The sequence below is a fragment of the Silene latifolia genome, chromosome 8 (assembly GCF_048544455.1).
Source record: "Silene latifolia isolate original U9 population chromosome 8, ASM4854445v1, whole genome shotgun sequence".
Classification (NCBI taxonomy): Eukaryota; Viridiplantae; Streptophyta; class Magnoliopsida; order Caryophyllales; family Caryophyllaceae; genus Silene; species Silene latifolia.
The window spans coordinates 90,513,593-90,537,853 of NC_133533.1; the positions used below are offsets into that span (position 1 = coordinate 90,513,593).

Below are 24,261 nucleotides of genomic sequence, written 5' to 3' on the forward strand. Positions count from 1 at the left end.
TAGGCTAAATTTTTTGATGGGTGAGATTTGGTGCGATTGTAAGACTTTATAAACAAATTCCTTAAACCTTTGTTTTTTATCTGTATCTATTCCTGTTGTAATAGCAAAACACCGTGCATCATCAAAATATAGACAATAAGTCAATGTAAAAAGATACCGCCATCTCCTTGATAGAATACTTGTGCTCACGGCAAACCTTGTTGGTAGATACGAAAGTATTTGTCCGACCAATTCATCAGGTAAATTACTGATCCTATCAAAATGAGTTTTACCTCCACGTTTCCTAGATGACTCCATGGCCTTTACCGGACTCTACCTGAAATTGTAACGCATGCATGTAAAATTAAGGGATACACATATGCTTATACAGTAGGTTGATTTAAAAAGAATCATATGAAAATTTGCCCCATTATTCTACATATCAACAAAACACTTTAATTTCACAATCATACAATTTCAGAATCACATAGTAGCACTTTCTCAATTGGCTTCTTGATTAAATTACAGTACTCAGGTAATTAATAAAAATTCCTTGTGAACAAATGGCAAGAAATTACTTTACCTTTGTTTTTATCCTCCTTGAGTTCAATGATTTTTTTATCTCGGTACAAGTCTTGCCACAATGTTTACGTTTTTTTTTTTTTTTTTTTTTTCTTTTTGTTATGATTTTATCATACTTACGATCACATGTTTTAAAAATTAGGGTTTGTACCATCAGGCCTGATAAAAGGGGCATCCAATTCGAGTTCAAATCGAGTTAAATAAGTCCGGTGTTATTTGGGTTAACTTTAGTCTCGTTTTGAGTTTGATTCCATTCGGGTTTGTTTCGGTTAGCCAATTATTCGGTTTGTTTTATATTGGCTTAGCCGCTTAGGTATGGAGGGAGCATTAGGTTAATATCATCAGATCGAACTTCGAATTAGCGGGTTTGTATTGGGTGTCCATGAATTGACTTAATAAATTCATTAGTAAATTTTTCAGCTGGGATGTTATAATTCAAAGTGATATTACTAAATAAAAAAAAATCATAAAATTGAGTGCCTTTATAAGAAAATAGTTCGGGTTGATCAGTTTAGTTAGTATCTTTCAGATGTATTCAATTCAAGTTTGAGTTTCTTTCGATATGTCAAATTCAGTATAGCTTCAATTTGATTCAAATTTACCCATTGATTTTTCAATTTTATTTTGCAAAGTCTAGAATACTAGCGATAGCATGACAATTTCTCCCGGAGTGAACTAATGATGATTCTACAGTATCAAAACAGCAGAATTGTTCAGTGACAAGAAACGGATGGTGAAATAACCACACCTTTTCCATTAAAACCATTATATATATATATATATAGTTCAATACAACGGTCGGGGAGTTGTTATACTAATTTAGTTCAATACAACAGTCGCTTGAAGCCCTTGGAAGGTTCATCAAATCCTTGTTTATCTGCACTTCATCCTTCTTATCATTAGCGTAACGCCATCCGAGAACTCTCTTGACAACAATCATTTTCTTCAGGAATTTCGCGTTTCTAACAAGATGCCTTAAATTAGAAGTAACAACGAACCCTTACAGCCACAAAATTTATGCACTTCTATCACTTGAGCATTACATGAAAATGGTAATAGAGATTCACTTACAGGTGACCGCGGATGACTGCAGCAGTGACGAAAGCCCTGAAAAAAGAACATATGAACAAGTGAGAAAAAACTAACTAAACAATTAATTGTTTACTTTGATTAAAATACCCGTCGTAAAAAAAAAAAATAGAAAAGGTAACCAAATGAATTAACTAACCTCTCTCAAAAAAAAAATGAATTAACTAACCAATTAATCTCTTCACCAAATTATTTGTTAACCTTTGATTATTGAAATGTAGGGAGTAGTATAGAATTAACAAGGGTACATACTTAGTTGATGCTAACCTTTTCAAAGATGACAGTTTCCAGTTGAGGGGATTTGTCAAGCAACGTTGTCACATATTTCCAAAAATAAGAAGGGAAGCAGCCAAGGCGTAATTTTGACAGGCTATGAAACTCGGGCATTTGCTCTTGATCAAGACGCTTAAGAAGAAACTGTAACATGAACCAAATTTAATTATATGAAAGCTAAAATAATTGACTCACACAACCTCTACTGCCCTAACTCCCTTACCCTGAATTTTGTGATAATTTTAGGCCATCGGGCAAATAGCATCGTTGAAAGAAAATATATATATATACCTTGACGGAGTCAGGGATATGATATAATTCTGTGGTATTATAGGCAGTGGCCTTATAGATTTCAAGGTCATACTCGAGTGAGTAATAAGCTTGTGTATTCCCGTCGAAGTTTAGCTCCACCTTGATAAGAGAGCATGAGCATTTCGACGAAGGAACAATTTTAACACCAACACTGCAACTGTATGTTAAATATGCTAAATTAGGTGCATCAATCTCAAACAAAACTTCCTTAAAAGAGCAAGTTTTTAATGTTAGCACTTTGAGTAGTTGAGTAGAGATAATAACATGACCACTTGTATACGAACCACAAGAATCGAGGGTCAATTCTTGAAGCAATTTCGAGCTACAAAACAATCTTTGAATTGAAGACTGATCAAAGAACCTAACACGATCCAGATGAAGAATCTTGAGGCTCGGTAATGAGGCTGATAGAAGAATTTTGATCTCATAGTAGTTATAACCCAACAATTCCAATCTCGCTAGTGTTTCGCACGTTACAACTCCATCTGGCAGCAGACCATGCCTCTCATTTAATAGGAATATTTATAATAGTTTGGCCTCAACCATCACCTTAAGTACACACCCGTAAATTTGAAGACCTTTATTATATTTAAGAGTAATATTTTAATCTATTTTAATTTAATATTAATTTATTTGAAATAAAATTTATTTGATAAAATATAATCTTATTTTATTTTGAAGAAATATAATTATTTTTGATAGTTTAGAAATGTTTAAAAGTGATTTAAACTATATTTAAATCTTTTCCTTTGATAAAATAGATTTCGGATAAAAGTCGTAAAATTGGGATTTTCCCATTTCTTACGGTCGTTGGGTAAACGAGTTTGGATATTGGGCATATGAGTACTTAATCTTTTAGTAAAATCGTGTTTAAGAACTTTAATATTCTCGGAAATCGCGTTCGACGAATATTTCTAATTACCGTCGAAGCAAACCCCAAAACGTAAACAAATGACCCATCTCCCCATGCCTTTTGGCTGGCCACCTACTCTCCTTTTGCCCCCTATTTCAATTTTCATTTCCTCCATAACTCAATCGATCTCCTCCTTCTCTCAAACACCAAAAACCCACTAAAAATACTCCTTACAATCCCTAAATCCACCATAAATCCTTCAATTCTCCACAAAATCTTATAAAAATTATATATTTGGAATCCTCTCTTCAATCCTCATCTCCTAGTAAGCTTTATCTTCATTTCCCCCAATTTTTGTTTAAGACACTTTTTTAGGGTTTTCGAATTTAAGCTTAATAATTGTGTTTTTGTTGTTCTTATAGGTGAAGAATATGAAGATGAGTTAGGAGACTCATATATTGTAGAAGATGATGCATAATTTTGGGTTTTAGAAGCTTTCTCAAGTTATTACTTGTCTCTTTGCTAGTTTAAGGTAACTATTCCGAGTTACTCGACAAATTAATGTCACATTAGTAGTTGTATTTGTTGTTTGTTGTTGTTTGTTGTTGTTTGTTGTTGTTTGTTGTTGTTTGAGACGATCTTGTTGATAAATGAATGAATGAAGTAAGATGAGTATGCTTATATTTAATTTATGTTACCTATTTGTATATTATTGTTTGGAACAAATTTGGATGAGGAATTATGTGTTGTGACAAGTCCGTGTTTTGGCTGGAACGCGTCAGTACCGGACCGAGACGGTTTCCAATGTTTCCAAAAATATGACAGATTGAACGACATCGAAAAATTAGGTGGTTTAGCCACTTGAATCACTCAATTCGGAGTCCGTATGAGTAAATGACGTCGTTTTATCGATTAAAATTTATAAAAACGTTTACCCTTATGTGAGACGGTTATTTATGCTATTTTATTATGCGAGAATTTTGTTGAATTAGTTATTTTGTAAGTTGGAATGTTTTCTATATGTTGATAGTGTTCACATGATAGAAACTGGAATATTGCGTGAGAATGATATTGTAATGAATTTTGTGATTTGGGCCAAAGTAGGCCAAGACTCTGAGCTGGGCCAGATTGACCGAACGAGTTTGGTCAAACTAGGTTTAAACCGGTCAGCCTTGATTTGACCGATGACCCGTCGCGGGACTCGGGTCGAGTGTTTGTCTTTGAAGTGAGATTGGTTGTTATTGGATGTTTTATGTTATGCCTTGATGTTTGTAACTATCATTTCACATGTTGGTTGTTGGATGATTTGGATGCCTTATGCTTGAGTCTTGTTGCCTCTCTGCCATTTTAGCTTGTTCTCACTGATTATGGTACGGTTGATTAGCTGGAATTTGGATTATTATTGATATTGGAGATATTGTTGGATTGTCAGCTAAATATGCTCTTGCGTAGTCTTTCATATGCTAGGGTGTGTATGATCATTTGTGTGTGTGCAAGTTTGGACTCTTTGCCCCTCTTATGGTTAATTGGGTGTCCTACTTGTCTTGTGTGGTGTGGGCTAAAGTATTCAAGCTGGGACTAGGTCCTAGGTGAGTATTTCGGCCTTCGTCATAGATAGGCCCTTATAGTCTTTGACGAGTGTATGTTCACAGCTTAATAGCCTTTGTGTCTTAGCTTGGTGGGCTTATATCCAAGTTAGGGTATGACCTCCTGACGTACTCTTAGAAGTATGTGGTCAGCTTAAGTACTAGCCAACCCTTTGGTGGACTCCTTAGGGGTAGTCATGTGTGTGATCATGGGTCTTGGTGCGGTATTTTCCGCATGTCGCTAGATCTGCGCAGGTTTAGAACTAGGGTGTTTTCCTTACCTCGTGGTATAGACTCGAGTTACAGAGTGACTATTGACTGTACTAGGAACTTATGCCTGTCTCTAGATATATTGTCCTTTCTTGTTGATGATTCTATGAATCATAGAAGGTGAGATGCAAGCCGGCTATGGTTGATAGAGTTTGGATTCCTGGATGTTATGTGATTCACATGATAGTGTAGTATGAGTCGGTCTAGTATTCATATGTTAGGACTATGTGTTGTTATATTGTTGTTCACATGATGAGTACGATTGTCTAGCATCTATATGCTAAGGCTATGTGTTATTCATATTCATATTCTTATGTTTACATGTTATATTAATTATTACATTTCGTGGTGGGGGAGAACTCGGAGTTACTCCCCACCGATCGTGGCTTTCGTATTTGTATAAAATGCGATTGACAGGTAGGTGATGCATATATGGGGTACATGGACGAGCTAGCAAGCAAAGTAACCTTGGGACCTAGATTGGCTTTATTTTATTGTGACCCTTAAACACTTTTTATGTCATATACTTTTTATGGACATATGTCTCCCTTTTTCATATTTGGGTTGTATAACTTTGTTTCGCGACTTTAGCGATGTTTTATTTATGAGATTCATTTTAGACCTTGCATGTTTGACACCTTCCCATGTGGATATTTTTATAGCAGGTTCATGTTTCGTTTTCGGTTTTAAAAATTACAGGTTTTTACCCAAATGAACCTATTACAAACATATTCATGCAGTTTTTATCTAGAATTACGTGTTTACTTTTCCGCAATAAATGAGGGTGTCACAGTTGGTATCAGAGCATATTTGCTCCCGACGCACGTTTGTGCACCCCCGATAAAAATAACTTGACCTTAAAATAATAAACTTGAGAGATGGGTAGGATGGGTAGACTTAGGACCTTATGGTGTAGTTTGTAGTGTGCTTGCTCTTTGTTAGGTTCTAACGTGTTTGTTGATTGTCACTTAATAATTGTTGTGCCCTTGGATCAATGACCGTGAGCTTACCTACATGAAGATCAAGATTTGGTGTCTATTGCTGAGGACTGAAGATGTGTTTACCTTTGAAGAATGCTTCTACTTTCTCGAAGATGTTTCTCATTCTTTGTGTACCTTGCCTTATTCTTTATATCTTGGTGCTTATTCTTCTTCTAAACTCTCTTTTCTCTTTCCTTGAAAGTTACTCTTGTACCCTCCTAACTTGTCCTTTATTCCTTGCTTATCCTTCCTTAACGCCTTTTGATAGTACTCTTTCTCTTGAGGAATGTTGACCTTGGTTGGAAAATTCGACTTTTGAGGAGATTGTTTGTGTCTGACCCTTAAACCTGGTTTTGAGAGGATTTGATGTTGGAAAGACTTAGGTAGTGTGATGAGACATACTTAGTGATTCTTATACCTAGTTCCTTGATAAAGTGAGTGTGGTTGTTTAGTGGAGTTATTTGTGTTAACGAGTGTGAGTTGCTCTTGTTGCTAAGGTTATGGAACTTGGCTTTGTTGTTTGTGTTTGGGATTAGAAAGGCTTGAGAAGTGTAGTGAGACGTGTCTTGGGATGCCAGTGCTTAGAACTTGACTTAAAATGGATGAAATTGAATGGTGGATTTGAGGATGTAGAATTGACTAAGTAAGTCGAGTTTTTGATTGGCTTCTATGATCACTTTGGATACGAGTATAGCTTTGTTGGAGCGCTGACCATGATGTTGTGGGAGTTGTTTGTGGATGTTTGAGGGTTTGGAGTGATGAGATCACACTTATAGTGGAGTACCTTATTTCACGGAATTGCTTAGGATGAAGTAACATGAGTGTTTTGAGGAAATCCTTGGAAGTGTTGTGGTTATAAATTTTAATGTTAGGAAGTTTTTGGAACCGTTTAGGATGATGTTGTTGTTTGAGGTTTGAGTACCTGGCGTTTCCTTGTTGTCTAATTCCTTTTTTCTTTGACCATACGGGTTACCATTCATACCTCTTTTTCTCGCTTCATCATGCTCCTCCTTTAAGTTTGAAACTCATAACCTATGAAACTCTATCTTTGACATCCTTGTTGACCTTACCTGAGGATGGTGTGGACTACGATGTTTATTGTGTTGCTTCAAAGCATGGTTTAGGTTGTGTCTTGATGCAAAATCGAAGGGTTATTGCTTATGCTTCTCGACAACTGAGGGTTCACGAGGTGAACTATCCGACTCATGATCTTGAATTAGCCGCCGTGGTACATGCCTTGAAGACATGGAGGCATTACCTTATTGGAGTTCATTGCCGCATTTATACCGATCATAAGAGTTTGAGGTGTATCTTTACCCAGAAAGAATTGAATATGAGGCAAAGAAGATGGCTAGAGTTGGTGAATGATTATGATGCCGAGTTGATTTTTCATGAAGGGAAAGCAAATGTGGTGGCCGATGCTTTGAGTAGGAAGACTAGTCACTCTTTGAGCACTATCCGTGTGTTACCTGATGAACTTACCACGGAATTTCAAAAGCTAGGGATAAGCCTTGTTGGGAAGGGCTTTGACTATCTTAGTGCCTTGAGTGCAGAACCCGAATTTTACCATGAGATCCGTACTTGCCTACCTGAGGATGCTACTTTCAAGTCCATTCAAGCAAAAATCCAACTTGGGCAAGCTAAGGATTGTGTGGTGGATAGTGATGGACACCTTCGTTACCAAGGTAGGATATATGTTCCGAGAGTAGTCGAGTTGAGGAAGAAGATCCTTGATGAAACTCACCTTTCTCCTTACTCTATTCATCCTGGTGGTGACAAGATGTATAAAGACTTGAGATTACAGTTTTGGTGGCCTAGAATGAAGATTGATGTCCTAGAGTATATTAGCAAGTGTCTTACCTGTCAGAAAGTGAAGATTGAGCATCAGAAACCCGGGGGTTTGCTACAACCTTTGGATGTTCCCCTTTGGAAATGGGAATCCATTTCCATGGACTTTGTGATGACTTTACCTAAGACTGCGAGTGGAAAAGATGCTGTTTGGGTGGTTGTAGATCGATTGACCAAATGTGCTAGGTTTATACCTATCAAGGAGACGTGGAGATTAGATGTCCTAGCTGAGGCCTATGTGAGGGAGATAGTACGCTACCATGGAGTGCCTAAGGATATAATTTCAGATCGTGACCCTAGATTCTGTTCCTGTTTCCGGACTGCTTTGAAGAAGCCATGGGTAGTAAGCTATTGATGAGTACCGCTTTTCATGCCGCTACAGATGGACAGACTGAGAGGACTATCCAGACTTTAGAGGACCTCCTCCGTGCTTGTGCTTTAGACTTCCACACTTCTTGGGAGAAGTGCTTACCTCTTGTTGAATTCTCCTACAACAATAGCTATCATTCCTCTATCAAGATGTCACCTTATGAAGCTTTGTACGGTAGGAAGTGCCGTAGTCCTGTTTGTTGGGATCAAGTCCAAGATGCTCATGTGTTGGGACCCGATTTGGTGACTGAGACCATCAATCAGGTTCAGATCATTCGAGAGCGTATGAAAGCCGCTCAAGACCGACATAAATCTTATGCCGATGTCCGTCGTCGACCACTTGCCTTTGAGGTTGATGATCGAGTGTTCCTTAAGGTATCACCTATGAAAGGGGTGAAACGGTTTGGTGTGAAAGGAAAGTTGAGTCCCAAATACATTGGACCTTTCCGTGTGCTTGAGAAGATTGGTCCCGTTGTTTACCGTTTGGAGTTGCCCCCGAATTTGAGCAAGGTTCATGATGTCTTCCATGTATCTCAGTTGAGGAAGTACATTAGTGATCCGAGCCATGTCATTCAAGAAGAAATCCCAGATTTGGAGCCTAACTTGACTTTGGAAGAAAGGCCAATCCGAATCCTCGAAAGAGCAAACAAGCAACTTAGAAACAAAGTGGTGCCCCTAGTTCGTATCCTTTGGCGTTGTGGAAATGCCGAAGAAGAAACTTGGGAGCCTGAATCTTCTATGTTAGCTAAATATCCCGAACTTTTCTCGTGAAGTAATCCTCTTTCCTTTATCTAATTCTTGTGAGTTTTAGCTATCCTTTCGAGTGTTCCTCTCCTTCTCTTAAATACTCTCCGCGTTATTAGTCCTTGCTTAGTTGTTTAAAAGTCATAGTTAGAGTTTGGTCATAGCTAGTGGAGTCATTATCCTTTTTATAGAATTTCGAGCTAAAGATTTTGAAAATGTTTTAATGTTTTCCACTTGTTTTAACGTCAATGAGTGGTAAAGCTCGTTATTGGAGACGTCCGATAATTGGTTTTCTCATTTGTTGGTATAAAAATATATATTTTTATGTCTTTGATTTGGAATGTTGATGTTCTTGAACGACCGACGAGGATATTCCGTTCCATTGAAAAGACACTTATATTTCATACGTTCACATTTTGAAGATTTTGTTTACTTGATTTTAAAGAGATAGACCTACATATATACAATGTTCCTTCTTCTAAGTTTCGGGGACGAAACTTCTTAAAAGGAGGGATGATTGTAACACCCCGTAAATTTGAAGACCTTTATTATATTTAAGAGTAATATTTTAATCTATTTTAATTTAATATTAATTTATTTGAAATAAAATTTATTTGATAAAATATAATCTTATTTTATTTTGAAGAAATGTAATTATTTTTGATAGTTTAGAAATGTTTAAAAGTGATTTAAACTATATTTAAACCTTTTCCTTTGATAAAATAGATTTCGGATAAAAGTCGTAAAATTGGAATTTTCCCATTTCTTACGGTCGTTGGGTAAACGAGTTTGGATATTGGGCATATGAGTACTTAATCTTTTAGTAAAATCGTGTTTAAGAACTTTAATATTCTCGGAAATCGCGTTCGACGAATATTTCTAATTACCGTCGAAGCAAACCCCAAAACGTAAACAAATGACCCATCTCCCCATGCCTTTTGGCTGGCCACCTACCCTCCTTTTGCCCCCTATTTCAATTTTCATTTCCTCCATAACTCAATCGATCTCCTCCTTCTCTCAAACACCAAAAACCCACTAAAAATCCTCCTTACAATCCCTAAATCCACCATAAATCCTTCATTTCTCCACCAAATCTCATAAAAATTATATATTTGGAATCCTCTCTTCAATCCTCATCTCCTAGTAAGATTTATCTTCATTTCCCCCAATTTTTGTTTAAGACACTTTTTTTAGGGTTTTCGAATTTAAGCTTAATAATTATGTTTTTGTTGTTCTTATAGGTGAAGAATATGAAGATGAGTTAGGAGACTCATATATTGTAGAAGATGATGCATAATTTTGGGTTTTAGAAGCTTTCTCAAGTTATTACTTGTCTCTTTGCTAGCTTAAGGTAACTATTCCGAGTTACTCGACGAATTAATGTCACATTAGTAGTTGTATTTGTTGTTTGTTGTTGTTTGAGACGATCTTGTTGATAAATGAATGAATGGAGTAAGATGAGTATGCTTATGTTTAATTTATGTTACCCATTTGTATATTATTGTTTGGAACAAATTTGGATGAGGAATTATGTGTTGTGACAAGTCCGAGTTTTGGCTGGAACGCGTCGAAGACCGGACCGAGACGGTTTCCAATGTTTCCAAAAATATGACAGATTGAACGACATCGAAAAATTAGGTGGTTTAGCCACTTGAATCACTCAATTCGGAGTCCGTATGAGTAAATGGCGTCGTTTTATCGATTAAAATTTATAAAAAAGTTTACCCTTGTGTGAGACGGTTATTTATGCTATTTTATTATGCGAGAATTTTGTGGAATTAGTTATTTTGTAAGTTGGAATGTTTTCTTTATGTTGATAGTGTTCACATGATAGAAACTGGAATATTGCATGAGAATGATATTGTAATGAATTTTGTGATTTGGGCCAAAGTAGGCCAAGACTACGAGTGAGCAGTTTGACCGAACGAGTTTGGTCAAACTAGGTTTAAACCGGTCAGCCTCGATTTGACCGATGACCCGTCGCGGGACTCGGGTCGAGGGTTTGTCTTTGAGGTGAGATTGGTTGTTATTGGATGTTTTATGTTATGCCTTGATGTTTGTAATTATCATTTCACATGTTGGTTGTTGGATGCTTTGGATGCCTTATGCTTGAGTCTTGTTGCCTCTTTGCCATTTTAGCTTGTTCTCACGGATTATGGTACGGTTGATTAGCTGGAATTTAGATTATTATTGATATTGGAGATATTGTTGGATTGTCAGCTGAATATGCTCTTGCGTAGTCTTTCATATGCTAGGGTGTGTATGATCATTTGTGTGTGTGCAAGTTTGGACTCTTTGCCCCTCTTATGGTTAATTGGGTGTCCTACTTGTCTTGTGTGGTGTGGGCTAAAGTATTCAAGCTGGGACTAGGTCCTAGGTGAGTATTTCGGCCTTCGTCATAGATAGGCCCTTATAGTCTTTGACGAGTGTATGTTCACAGCTTAATAGCCTTTGTGTCTTAGCTTGGTGGGCTTATATCCAAGTTAGGGTATGACCTCCTGACGTACTCTTAGAAGTATGTGGTCAGCTTAAGTACTAGCCAACCCTTTGGTGGACTCCTTAGGGGTAGTCATGTGTGTGATCATGGGTCTTGGATGCGGTATTTTCCGCATGTCGCTAGGTCTGCGCAGGTTTAGGACTAGGGTGTTTACCTTACCTCGTGGTATAGACTCGAGTTACAGAGTGACTATTGACTGTACTAGGAACTTATGCCTGTCTCTAGATATATTGTCCTTTCTTGTTGATGATTCTATGAATCATAGAAGGTGAGATGCAAGCCGGCTATGGTTGATAGAGTTTGGATTCCTGGATGTTATGTGATTCACATGATAGTGTAGTATGAGTCGGTCTAGTATTCATATGCTAGGACTATGTGTTGTTATATTGTTGTTCACATGATGAGTACGATTGTCTAGCATCTATATGCTAAGGCTATGTGTTATTCATATTCATATTCTTATGTTTACATGTTATATTAATTATTACATTTCGTGGCTGGGAGAACTCGGAGTTACTCCCCACTGACTGTGGCTTTCGTATTTGTATAAAATGCGATTGACAGGTAGGTGATGCATATATGGGGTACATGGACAAGCTAGCGAGAAAAGTAACCTTGGGACCTAGATTGGCTTTATTTTATTGTGACCCTTAAACACTCTTTATGTCATATACTTTTTAGGGACATATGTCTCCCTTTTTCATATTTGGGTTGTATAACTTTGTTTCGCGACTTTAGCGATGTTTTATTTATGAGATTCATTTTAGACCTTGCATGTTTGACACCTTCCCATGTGGATATTTTTATAACAGGTTCAGGTTTCGTTTTCGGTTTTAAAAATTACAGGTTTTTACCCAAATGAACCTATTACAAACATATTCATGCAGTTTTTATTTAGAATTACGTGTTTACTTTTCCGCAATAAATGAGGGTGTCACATTAAGGTTTTGGTTGAGTTGGTTCATCTATCATGGTATCAGAGCCAGTGTGACCGAAGGTCACGGGTTCGAATCCTGGCAACCTCAAAACCCCTCAAAAACTCGAAGTGAAAACCCAGCACACGGTACGGGGGAGCCGGTGCACAACTAACCACTCTTTAAGCGCAATGGGCATTTGAGTGAGGGAGCGTAATAGGAATATTTATAATAGTTGGGCCTCAACCATAAGTTGGTTAATGATTTTTACAGCTTATATAGGAGGAGAGGTGTAGCTAATTATGGCTAAGAATATGAGCTTATACAATAGAGAATATACACAAAGAAATCTTCCTATAATTACAGTGTGGATGCATCTTCTGATTGCTTGATTTTTGGGGCTAATTGATTGCCTTGCATATTTGTCAATATTTGCTGAGATATTGTTAATATCATTAACATCATAATGAAGCTCTTGAACACCCTTTTGCACCACATTACTAACCCATAGGTTCAATTCTGATATATCATAACTGCCTCGACATCTTAGACTAAATTTCTTAATGAGTGACATTTGATGCAATTGCAAGAATTTATAAACAAATTCTTTAAACCTTCTTTTTTGAGCCATATCGAATTTCTTACCTCCTTTCGAAGTGTAACAAAACACGGTGAATCGTTGAAAGAAAGACGATTAGTAGTCAATGTAAATAGGTACCGCCATCTCGTTGATAGAATACTTGTGCTCACAGAACACCTTGTTGGTAGAAACGAAATTATGTGACCGATCAATTCATCAGGTAAATTACTAATCCTATCAGAAAGACTTTTACATCCACGTTCCCTAGACGACGTCATGGCCTTTACACGACTACCTGAAATGTAACCAACAACAAAACACCTGATCAATGATATTTATTGATGATTCAAGTACAGTACCCATAATAATAATAATCTTATACAGGATGAAACCATGGTAATAACGGAAACTTTGAAAATTTAGAAGAAATGATCGACTTTTCTTGTTTCCGCTATTGTATTTATTAATTCTTCACAAGGTTTCGCCTATCTTAACTTCAAATCCTAATTCCACTACAGCTCATTCCCCAACATATGGAGTAGTTCCTTTTAATGATCTCGCATAAATTTGTATAAAAAGTACTCCGCAATTGAGCATGAACCACAGAGCAAGAGCAATATATTCAATCGAAACTCGAAAGGCAGATATAAGTAAAACGACTTCTCCTTGAACTGAGTTTAACGATGTCACAGTTTTTTTATGTTTTTCATGCTTGCGATCACATATTTTTTTTAGATATTAGGGTTTGTAGGCTTTCGCTTGATAAAAGAGTTATATTAGGTTAGAGTTCGGTTCGAATTAAATAAGTCTGGTTTTGATTAGACCACTAGTTTTATGACCCGTGCAATGCACGGAATGTTTATAGTTTTTATATAATGAATTTGAGCATTGATACTATGATACAAGAATAATTCTTGTACAGTCGGTTACTTTACTCAATTACCCCAGCTATTTTTTCTATGAAAGTAAAATATTATCCATATTGACATGATGAGGAAAAGGAAGTATAAGCAATAGAGAAGATCGTGTTGAAGGCTCGAAGGGTGAGTATCAGAGCTACAATAAACAATAGTCAGTGACTACCACACACAAATTAAGCTCACGTGTTAAATCAGTTATAGTTCAACCAATACAAATAAACATACAATCTAGTAGCAGTTCCAAGACTATACAACTGGATGTACAATGCTATTGTACATTCAGGGGTAATTTAGTATTTTTCAATTACTTTTGACAAAAAAGAAACAAAAAAAAAAAACAAGAGTAACGTAATCTTAATCCCTCTTCTCTCTCTAACTGCTTCCACATTTTTCCAACTCCTCCCCATCCTCCATCTCCAGTAAATGAATCATTTTCTTCCTAAAATTGTTATATCAACAATTATATCTCTCTTTCTTCAATCAAAATCGGTAAGGATTTAATAAATTTTTATCATCAATGGCGGATGAAGCTTCGATGGCGGATGAAACTTCAATTGTATCGTCATTAATTGAAGATGGAACTTCGAAGGAGCATGAAACTTTAATGGAAACTGAAACATTTAACTCTGATTCAATGGTGTTGGAAAGACAAATAGATATTACATCTCCCTGTCAAGTTAAATTTATTAGCTCGTATTCTTTTTATAAAAGCTCGTATTTTTAAGCGATTAATTTGTGTTCTTGTATTGTTTTAACAATAGCTCGTATTCTTATCTTAGTAAGTCGTATTCTTATCTGCTTGTTTTTTTAAGCTCGTGTTCTTTTAGTAATAGCTCGTATTTTTAAGCGATTAATATGTTATCAAACTTTAGCGTCTTACAAGTCTGGTTTAATACTTTAAGCTCGATAAGTGTCTCAATTAGCTCGTGTTCTCGTATTATTTTAACATTAGCTCTTATTCTTGTTACGATAGCTCGTATTCTTATGTGCTTGTATTTTAAGCTCGTGTTCTATTTATAAAAGCTCATATTTTTAAGCGCTTAATTTGTGTTCTCGTATTATTTTAACCTTAGCTCGTATTCTTATTACAATAGCTCGTATTCTTATGTGCTTGTATTTGAAGCTCGTGTTCTATTTATAAAAGCTCGTATTTTTAAGCGTTTAATTTGTGTTCTCGCATTATTTAATATTAGCTCGTATTCGTATTACAATAGCTCGTATTCTTATGTGCTTGTATTTTAAGCTCGTGTTCTATTTATAAAAGCTCGTTTTTTAAGCGCTTAATTTGTGTTCTCGTATTATTTTAACATTAGCTCGTATTCTTATTCCAATAGCTAGTATTCTTATGTGCTTGTATTTTAAGCTCGTGTTCTATTTATGAAAGCTCGTATTTTTTAGCGCTTAATATATCACCAAATTTTAGCGTCATACAAATCTGGTTCAATATTTTAAGCTCGAGAAGTGTTTCAATTAGCTCGTGTTCTCGTATTTTTTCTTACATTAGCTCATATTATATTCTTGTTACAATAGCTCGTATTCTTAAGTCATGGTATTTTAAAACTTCTGTTCTTTTAGTAATAGCTCGTATTTTTAAGTGCTTAAATTGTGTTCTCGTATTATTTTTACATGAACTCTTACAAATCCGGTTTAATATTTGTAGCATGGGTTGAATGTGTATTTGATATGCTTCTAGGTACCAAAGATGCATGGGTTGAAGCTGAACAATCAGAATTGATTGGACTTAAAGTTGATTCCGAGAATGATGCTTATGAAGCTTATCGTAGATATTCATTTATTAAGTGCTTTGGTATCAGACATTCTAATTTGAGGAAAACTAACAAATGTGATGTTATTGGGAGAGAGTTTTGTTGTTTTGAACAGGGTACTAAGGCCAAGAAGGGAGTTGTGGGTAAAAACTATACAAAGTTGGATCGGAGGACTCATCATTATAAGGCAATGGTGCATTTTAAAATTATTGATGGTAAATATGAGTGTGTACGACATGATATGATTCATAATCATGAGTTTTGTCATCCTAATGAAGTTCACCATTTAAGATGTCACAGAAAGGTTGATTCTATTTCAGTTAAATAACTTTTGCATTTGCGAAGCAGTGGTATTCGTTTAGTTGATGGGGTGAGGTCATTGGCAAAGGAGGCGGGGGGTTCTGCTGTAGTTGGTTTTGAATATGGTGATGCTGCGACTGCTATAAAAAAGGCAGGGAAAAAGAAGTTTGATGTTACAGATTGCAATACTCTTATAAATATTTTGAAGCAGAGGGCCGCAAGTGAGGAGGATTTTTATTACGATTTCGAGTTGGATGAGAATAATGCTTTAGTAAGTGTATTTTTTAGGGATAAGATAATGAGGCAGGATTATGAAGCTTATTATGAGCTTCTTGGAAATGATGGAACCTATTGTACGAATAAATACGATATGATTTGTGCGCCATTTGTTGGGATTAACAATCATACTCGAATTTGTTTGTTCGGCATAGGGTTTATGTTGAATGAGCGCACTGAGTCGTTTGAGTGGTTGTATGGTACTTTCTTGAAGTCAATGGGAGGTATTCAGCCCAAAACTATTATGACGGATCAATCTAAAGCAATGTCAAATGCTATTAAAGTGTGTTTTCCACATTCAAAGCATAGATTATGCGTGTGGCATTTGTTCAAGAATTCAGCTGCTCATCTTGGACGGTTAAAAGAGAGCCTTGGTTTTAACAAGTTGTTCAGTCGTATCTTGAAAAGATGTCATACTGAAGAAGAATTAAATCATTGTTGGAATAGGTACTTACAATAGCTCGTATTCTTATTACAAAAGCTCGTATTCTTATCAATAGGTTTATAATAATCAGGGGCGGCCCAATAGTTGTGCCATTCGGTCCTCAGCACAGGGGCCCAAGAAGAAATAGGGCCTCGAAATTTAAGCCCAATCTATTACATTAAAAATGAAAATGACTGGCCTTTTTCCTCTTTACAGACTACTTCCTAATCCGTATAAGTCAACATACAAGTATACAACTATGCTTGTCTACAGTTTACACACTAGACCATCTTTACTTCCCCCCCCAAATACACGTGCATCAACAGATTTTTTTTTCCTTTTCCTTATTTTTAAGTAGACCATAGGCTTCAAAGAATTACACTCTTTCACCTTTTTGGTTCTTTTGTTATTTACGGCGACTACGATATTCATCTTTCAACTTTTTAACTATATTTATACCTTATATTTATTTATTATTGTGTAAAATGGTTTCATTATGTAAAATAACAATTTATTTATTACAAATAAATTAATAGTTATTTATAGAAGTGAACCGTCTCACGATGTAAAACCGTCTTATTTATATAATTTGTGTTTTATATATGCCTAAAATAAATCATAGCATTTCCTTTTTTTCTCAAATTTTTATTTTTTCGTTTACTTAGTAAAAATGTACGATGATGATCAATTAGCTCGATGAAAAGTGATTAATAATTTACGTTTAGGACCTTAACTAAATGGCGATTAATAATTTTGGGGCCTCAATTTAATATTCGGAACAGGGCCTCCGAAATTCACGGGCCGCCCCTGATAATAATGTTCGTAATCTTTATGCGATATACATACAATTCCCTAAGCGTGTAATACATATACTTTATGAACAATATCGTCTAAATTGATTCCTGAAAATTACTTACACTTGAGACAATTAAAGGATTCTTTTCAACGAACCCACAACCAAAACCACCTCTTTTTTCGCCCTTCTTCCGTCTCTTGTTCAGATCTTCGGTAGCCCAACCAATAAGTATAGGGCTAGTTCTGTCCACATCCCTTCTCGAATCGACAACGGTGTCCACAAAGTGTAGCTGCACATATAAATGAAGTTTAAAAGCTTAAACTTTTACTATAGATGGGGTTTGTACACAATTACCTATATGAGTTACTATGTAGATAAAATGAGCTAATAATCAAAGAAAATGAGCTAATACACAAAGAAAGTGAGCTATTATACACAAAAAAGTTAAACACAGAAAAAATGAGCTAGTAACGAAAGAAAATGAGCTAATACACAAAGATGATGAGCTAATTTACAAAAAAAAAGTAAACAGAGAAAAATGAGCTAATAACCAAAGAAAATGAGCTAATAAACAAAGAAAGTGAGCTAATATACAAATATAGTGAGCTAATTTTCAAAAAAAAAGTGAACAGAGAAAAAATGAGCTAATAACCAAAGAAAATGAGCTAATAACCAAAGAAAATGAGCTAATACACAAAGATACTGAGCTAATTTACAAAAAAAATAAACAAAGAAAAAATGAGCTAATAACCAAAGCAAATGAGCTAATACACAAAGTAAGTGAGCTAATATACAAAAAAAGCAGACAGAAAAAAAATGATCTAAAAATGAAAGAAAGTGAGCTAATAGACAAACAAAATCAGCTAATACACAATGAAAGTGAATAAAGAAGCTAATACACAAGGAAAGTGAACAGAGACAAAGTAATACTGTTTATTACAATGCAACATAAATAAAATGATATAATATAAATGTAACTCACCGTAAGAAATAATAGAGGACCACGGAATTGCTTTTTGGGAGACCAATTTTCTCTTGTCTTCAACAATTTATCATGGACGAACTCGCACCAGTCTAGCTCGTCCAATTTATCTAAGTTGACTACCCACGGAAATGCATCTACATACACATGTTCATTCCCGTAAGAACATATCACAGCTGATATGATAAACAATAAAATGTTCCTCTTGAACATTGGTCCCCCATCTTGCTTATGATTTTCTATGTATTTTCCTAGCACACTCATCTTCACCAATTTTCCTCTGGCATCATTACCAAATTGATCTATCCACTCTTTTAAAACCGGTTGCATCTCCTCAACTGAATACTTTGGTACAATACCTCCATTTGGAAGACCCAATACTCTTTGAACGTCGTTCTTTGGAGACATCAATTGTCTCTCCACTATCCAACCTCAATTTTCGGTTTCTGTCATTGTAATTCTGGACAATATAGTGAGCTAAGGCAGTCAGAATTTTGGTCACTCTTTGTTCGGCGAAATGTTTGAAAGGTGTAGCCAATAAACTTTCCTTCTGAATTGGACATAAAATATTTATGAGCTTCGCTACTTTTGTTGGGGACATCCTTTTCTTCAAACAAGGGACATCGAAAATAATTTCCAAATCATCATCATCATCTTCTTCTTCTTCTTCTTCTTTGTCTTTTTTTTGCTTTTTCGAAGGTCTAAGAAAGAGAATACGAAAATCAATAAGGATCCCACACATCCTTTTCTATTTAAGAAATACTTTATTGAAAAATCTTACACATTCAAACTTGTAGATATCATTTAGAAGGCAATGCGAGTAAAGCCGGATTCAAAATAAAACATGTTAACAGCAAAAGATATAATATAGAACAATGCCACAGAACAATGGCACAGTATTGGGTCCTCCAAATGGAGTAAGATGTTCAATTGCAAAAGATTACTACCAAAGTATTGCAAAAGACTCTGTGAACGTCTTACTTCAGTCAACCATCAACAAAATTGTTCATTTGAACCTCCATTTGGAGGACCCAAGGCCCTAAGCGTCCCACTTCAGTCATAAAATTCATAACAATGGAATAGCTAATCATCAACTAGATATTTTCGAAATTGGGATGCATGTGCGACGGTCTTTGCTGAGACAATTGAAGGATTAAATGATGACAGATTTTTGTGTTCTTTATTGTTTTAGAATCGTCGGACTCCGAATTTTGTGAATATAATCAGCGAAGTGGTCAAGGGTGATCGGATGTGGTACGAAAATGGTCAAGAACAGGCCCTGCTTGTACTACTTTGTTTTCACAAAAGAAGTCGAGCTATATACAAACTACTCGAGCTAATGATAAAGAAAATGAGCTAAATTACAAAAAAAGTTGAAAATCTTCAAAAATAAAACAAATATTAATGATGACGGGCATGCATTCTGATGGTTACATACTGCCTTCGTTTCCTAAATAATTCTATTGATACTTTCGAGATTGGGATGCTTATGTGCGACGGTCTTTGCTGAGAGAATTGAAGGATCAAATGATGACGGATTTTTGTGTTCTTTAGTGTTTTGGAATCGTTGGACTCCCAATTTTGTGAATATAGTCAGATAGGTGGTCAAGGGTGGTCGGTGGTCAAGAACAGGTGCTGCTCGTAATACTTTGTTTTCACAAAACATGGGGTGTTTTATTCGAATGTTTCTGTTTCGACTTGAGGGATTGTTTATCGTGTGATGAATCTTATAAAAAACTAACGGGCAAATGATCAAATAGTCTGGGAACTGAAATAATAAAATTAGGTTTCGAACAAAATCAAATCGAAACAGAAAAAATAACGGGCAAAACGCAAAATATTGGAATTAAATAGGAAATAAACGAATTTTGATAATATACATAAATCACAAAATTAGGGTTATGATTGGTGTAGAAGTTTACCTCAAAGTACTACTGTTCGATGCATTTTTTCTTCTTGATACCGATGTAAATTGCTTCTCAGTCACCGAAACATTGTTCGATGCATTTTTTCTCCTCGATGATGTTACCAATTGCTTTCCTTCAACCATTTTAGAATTAAAATTAGGGGAAAGGGAGGTTTGTTGTGAGTGTCGTTCAACAGAGAATTAAAGAAAGAAGGTTAAGGGTTTAAAAATGTCGATGATAAGTAGATTTTTTTTTTCTATTGAGCTATAGGTAGTTAATTATATATTATATGGGCCTGATGTACCATGCTTCCTGTACAACAAGATGTATGATCTTATTTGTGATCTAGTAGTACATTTGCAATAAACTTATAAATACGCCATTTCCTCAAAATTTCCCGTGTTGTAAGCCATTGAAATCAAAACCATCTTCCATTCTTCCTACCACTGAATAGGAGCAATATTAAGTGATTAATAATCAATTTACCCTAATTTATTTTTTTGTCAATTACCTTGTTTAGCCTAATTTCAATCAACCAATTTTTTTTAAAAAAAAACAACAGGAATAATTTAATTGTTAAGGAGCACCTGAAAATAATGTTTGCACCCATTTTCTTACAATTATCATGTACTATGAGGAAGTAATTCCAGCTAGACAAAGGGAGTAACTACCCTTAAGATTTAATAATTATTCACACATACCCAATATGATGCCTAATTGTTCGTTTTATTTTTATTTTGGGTACTTACACACAGTCATGTACACAAAAATAGAAGCTTACCTTACAACGAAATTATGTGGTACTCCATTTTTTTCTAGTCTTAAAATCAAATTAAGCAAACATATTTGTTGGAGTTAGTGCTTCAAAAGAAGCAAATTGTAATTCCCAATTTATTCATGGGATAGTTTTCCAAATTGATTGTGCATTCTCCCATACTTGATTTATGAGATTTTCCACATTGATTGTGTAGTATCCTAAAATTACCATTTTACGATACTAACTTTGTGATTTACCATACCCATTGTCCCATTTCACTACTATATAAACTCATCCCTACCATACAAAAAAGACACAACAATGATTTTCTCTTGTATTTCTCTCTAAATATTTCTCTTGTGCTAAGCTGATATTTGGCAACGTTCCTGAAGAGTCAAGGACGAGAACACCTAAGAGAGGGAAGGGGTGAATTAGATGTCCAATTAAAATTTTTAAGCTTGAATTAAGCTTCTTTGAAATATAGGACAATAGACTAAGCTGATATGGACAATACTTTAAATGTTAAAGGTGTTTATACTTAGAACTATTTGAGTTAGAAGTATATACACACGAATTCAGCTCAGTATATGTCACAGTAAAGTCGACTGTTGCACAGACCAGAAAAGTATGAATGAAAGAGTATTTTTCTTCAACTTAGCAATGAAGATATAAAGTAAATACTTTTTTTTAAGTTGAATACTCTTAGCAATGAAAATCTTAAATGAATTCCTTTTAAGTTGAAAACTTGAGATACTTAATCGTTTTAAGTTCACAAGATTGAATCAATCAGATGGTCTGAGACACACTATTGAACACTGTGACACAGACAGATTGCGAGATAAACAAGATATAAATAAGGAGAACAAACGTAAAAGTAAATGAACAAACAAGACGATGTTTTTTAAAAATTGGTTCAGCCTCTACTCCGAGGCATACGTCCAACCGTTATTTTATTGCTTGTTTAGAAATTTACTCAAACAACTAAACCTCTTACAATGAAAATAACTCGCCAACCTACTCCGATTGCACTTGCTTGAAGCTACTCCGCTTCAAGACTTTCACTTGCTCAAAGCTACTCCGCTTCAAGACTTAAGTTCTATCTCACAGGTTTACAGAGTCTTTGAATCTCAATCGTTCACTTAATGAACATGGAGATTACAATTAAGACCTAAACAAGAGAATCATGGAACAAACTCAGATGCCACAAAGTCAAAATGAATCGATACATGGAGATTTACAGCCCTTTTGAAAAACGTTTGAAGACTTTTAAAATAGAAAACAATTTTGCAAATAAGTTGAAGAACAAGAGCTGATGTTTTGTAAAGTGTTTTAACAATTAATGCTCATAAAAGTCTTAGGTGATAAATGATGCAAAGGCACCCTATTTATAGTGGATTTGATCATCTAAGTAGTACAACTTAGGTTAATTAAATCCAATATTAAATAGATAGCCTTTGAGTGATGGTAAGTGTTAGGCTATAGGCTTGGAGCACAGGTATCAGAAAACTCTTCCCAAAACACTCAACATGTGACATTTTACCAAAATGGCAAAAAGCATTTCTAACTTTAAAACTTTGACAAGTTCAACTTACCATTTTAGTAAAAGGTAAATGCACAAATTTAGAGGATTAATCAATGTGGATTTATGACTTAAACTTTCATATTTAAAACTTCAACACATTTGACAAATGACAACTTACCACAAATGGAAGAGTGCTTTAGTACTTGACTAAATCAACTTTCCGTTTATGTAAAAGTAGATGCACAACTTTAGAGGAGTCACATGTGAGTTTTGCAAATTGATTTTTTTCAGATTTGTTTTCAAATTGGGATAATTCAAATGTAAAATATTTGAGAATATGAAATTTGCAAAGATTTTGACACTTAAACATTTCGAATAAAAGTCCCTCCATACGGTAGTATCAGAAACCACAGTGCAGTGCACTGTTGCATGGTTTTGCAGCCACTTGACGTAAATGAGAATGTTACACTTACTCTTATACTCCCTCCCATCCAGACCAAAGGTTACAGTTGCTTTTTGGCACTATTCATGATCGTAGGGAATCTTTGTTATTATTCTTAATGTATAAGACAAAATATAGTCATGTGAGATCTTATTTGATTTATCGTCATGAATGCTATAAGAATATCAAATTTTTATAATTTTTAATAATGTGTAACTAAAGATATGCACGTTACAAAACATGCCTCGACAAGTGTGATAAAGCAACTGTAACCTTTGGTCTGGATGGGAGGAAGTATTTTTCGACTGATGCTAGGATCATATCATTTTCTTGACTTCTTGTTGACTTCATCTTGATCATGTTAAGCCATCTTTGAGAGTCCATTTGATTGCTTCAATCACTAAGCATTTGTAATCGTTTACAACATTTGACTAAGGCTAAGGGATTTCTTGTCATAACTTTATCTTGATCATTCTTGAACCATCTTTGGAAATTCATTGAGTGCTTCAAATGCTAAACATTATAACTAAGAAGCAAATAATTAAATAACAATGAAACTTGGCATCATCAACCAAGTGTGTTCTAACAAATTCCCCCTTTGATGATGGCAAGTTTTAATAATGTGTGAAGTTCCCCCTTAACCTATGGTTACCCGGTCTTTAAGCATTCAACATAAAACATACAAAACATGATCAAGGCATGAAAGAGTCAATATACTTAGTCTAAGTAGAACATCTAATCAAGGTCGCAAGACATATTACGGTGAACGCAAGCTTAAGAGTTAAGGGGTCACACATAAGACATAATTAAACTACTTCCCCCTCTTGACATCATCAAGGAAGGGCAAAACATAGTGACGAACACAGTTTGACATAATTTAACAACAAACAAGGCAAGGTTAAACAAATAAAATAAGTACGGTTTGCAAAAGAATTTGGAAAACATTAAGCCAAAATGGGTTATGTATGGTAATGGATAACGGGCTAGAAATGGGGTTAATCAAGTCATCATCAATTTTCTTGAAGCTTTCCCCTTCAAAGTTTGCATAAGTTCCAAAAATTCTTCATTTCAAGTTCGAATTTTCTCACTAACCAATTGAGTAATGGCTACAAGAATCTTACCCAAGGTTCAAGAATTAGGAAAAGAGTTGGTGATTAATGATTACGGATTGGGTACCAGATGCAACATTCACCTTGACAGTGGCATAAATCTTCTTCTTCCAAACTTTTTTGAATCTTTCAACTTGAACCCCTTTTTCTTTTGTTTGGAAAACGCTAGGTGACAATGAGCTTA

At 35.3% G+C, this 24,261-nt stretch overlaps 2 protein-coding genes across 2 annotated transcripts; one reads left to right on the plus strand and one right to left on the minus strand.

Moving 5' to 3' along the window:
- Nucleotides 1–1,375: 1,375 nt before the first annotated feature.
- LOC141595494 (putative F-box/LRR-repeat protein At5g38386) lies at nt 1,376–14,228 on the minus strand. The gene is made up of 7 exons (XM_074415461.1): nt 14,174–14,228; nt 13,037–13,171; nt 12,661–12,944; nt 2,215–2,442; nt 1,918–2,067; nt 1,605–1,668; nt 1,376–1,560 (listed from the first exon to the last, which is right to left on the minus strand). The coding sequence occupies exons 1-7, from the start codon at nt 14,226–14,228 to the stop codon at nt 1,376–1,378; spliced, it is 1,101 nt and encodes a 366-aa protein (XP_074271562.1).
- An 85-nt stretch (nt 14,229–14,313) lies between these two features.
- On the plus strand, nt 14,314–16,598 carry LOC141595495 (protein FAR1-RELATED SEQUENCE 5-like). The gene is made up of 3 exons (XM_074415463.1): nt 14,314–14,467; nt 15,490–15,787; nt 15,911–16,598. The coding sequence occupies exons 1-3, from the start codon at nt 14,314–14,316 to the stop codon at nt 16,596–16,598; spliced, it is 1,140 nt and encodes a 379-aa protein (XP_074271564.1).
- Nucleotides 16,599–24,261: the final 7,663 nt, after the last annotated feature.

Coding starts and splice junctions, on each gene's coding strand:
- LOC141595494 (XM_074415461.1), bottom strand. CDS start 14,228: ATGATTCATTTACTGGAGATGGAGGATGGGGAGGAGTTGGAAAAATGT. Junction 13,172..14,173: donor GTTGGAAAAATGTGGAAGCA/GTTAGAGAGAGA, acceptor GTTACATTTCAG/GTAGTCGTGTAAAGGCCATG. Junction 2,443..12,660: donor TCAGAAGATGCATCCACACT/GTAATTATAGGA, acceptor TGCTCTTTTAAG/GAAGTTTTGTTTGAGATTGA.
- LOC141595495 (XM_074415463.1), top strand. CDS start 14,314: ATGGCGGATGAAGCTTCGATGGCGGATGAAACTTCAATTGTATCGTCA. Junction 14,468..15,489: donor AATAGATATTACATCTCCCT/GTCAAGTTAAAT, acceptor ATATGCTTCTAG/GTACCAAAGATGCATGGGTT. Junction 15,788..15,910: donor ATTATTGATGGTAAATATGA/GTGTGTACGACA, acceptor TTTGCGAAGCAG/TGGTATTCGTTTAGTTGATG.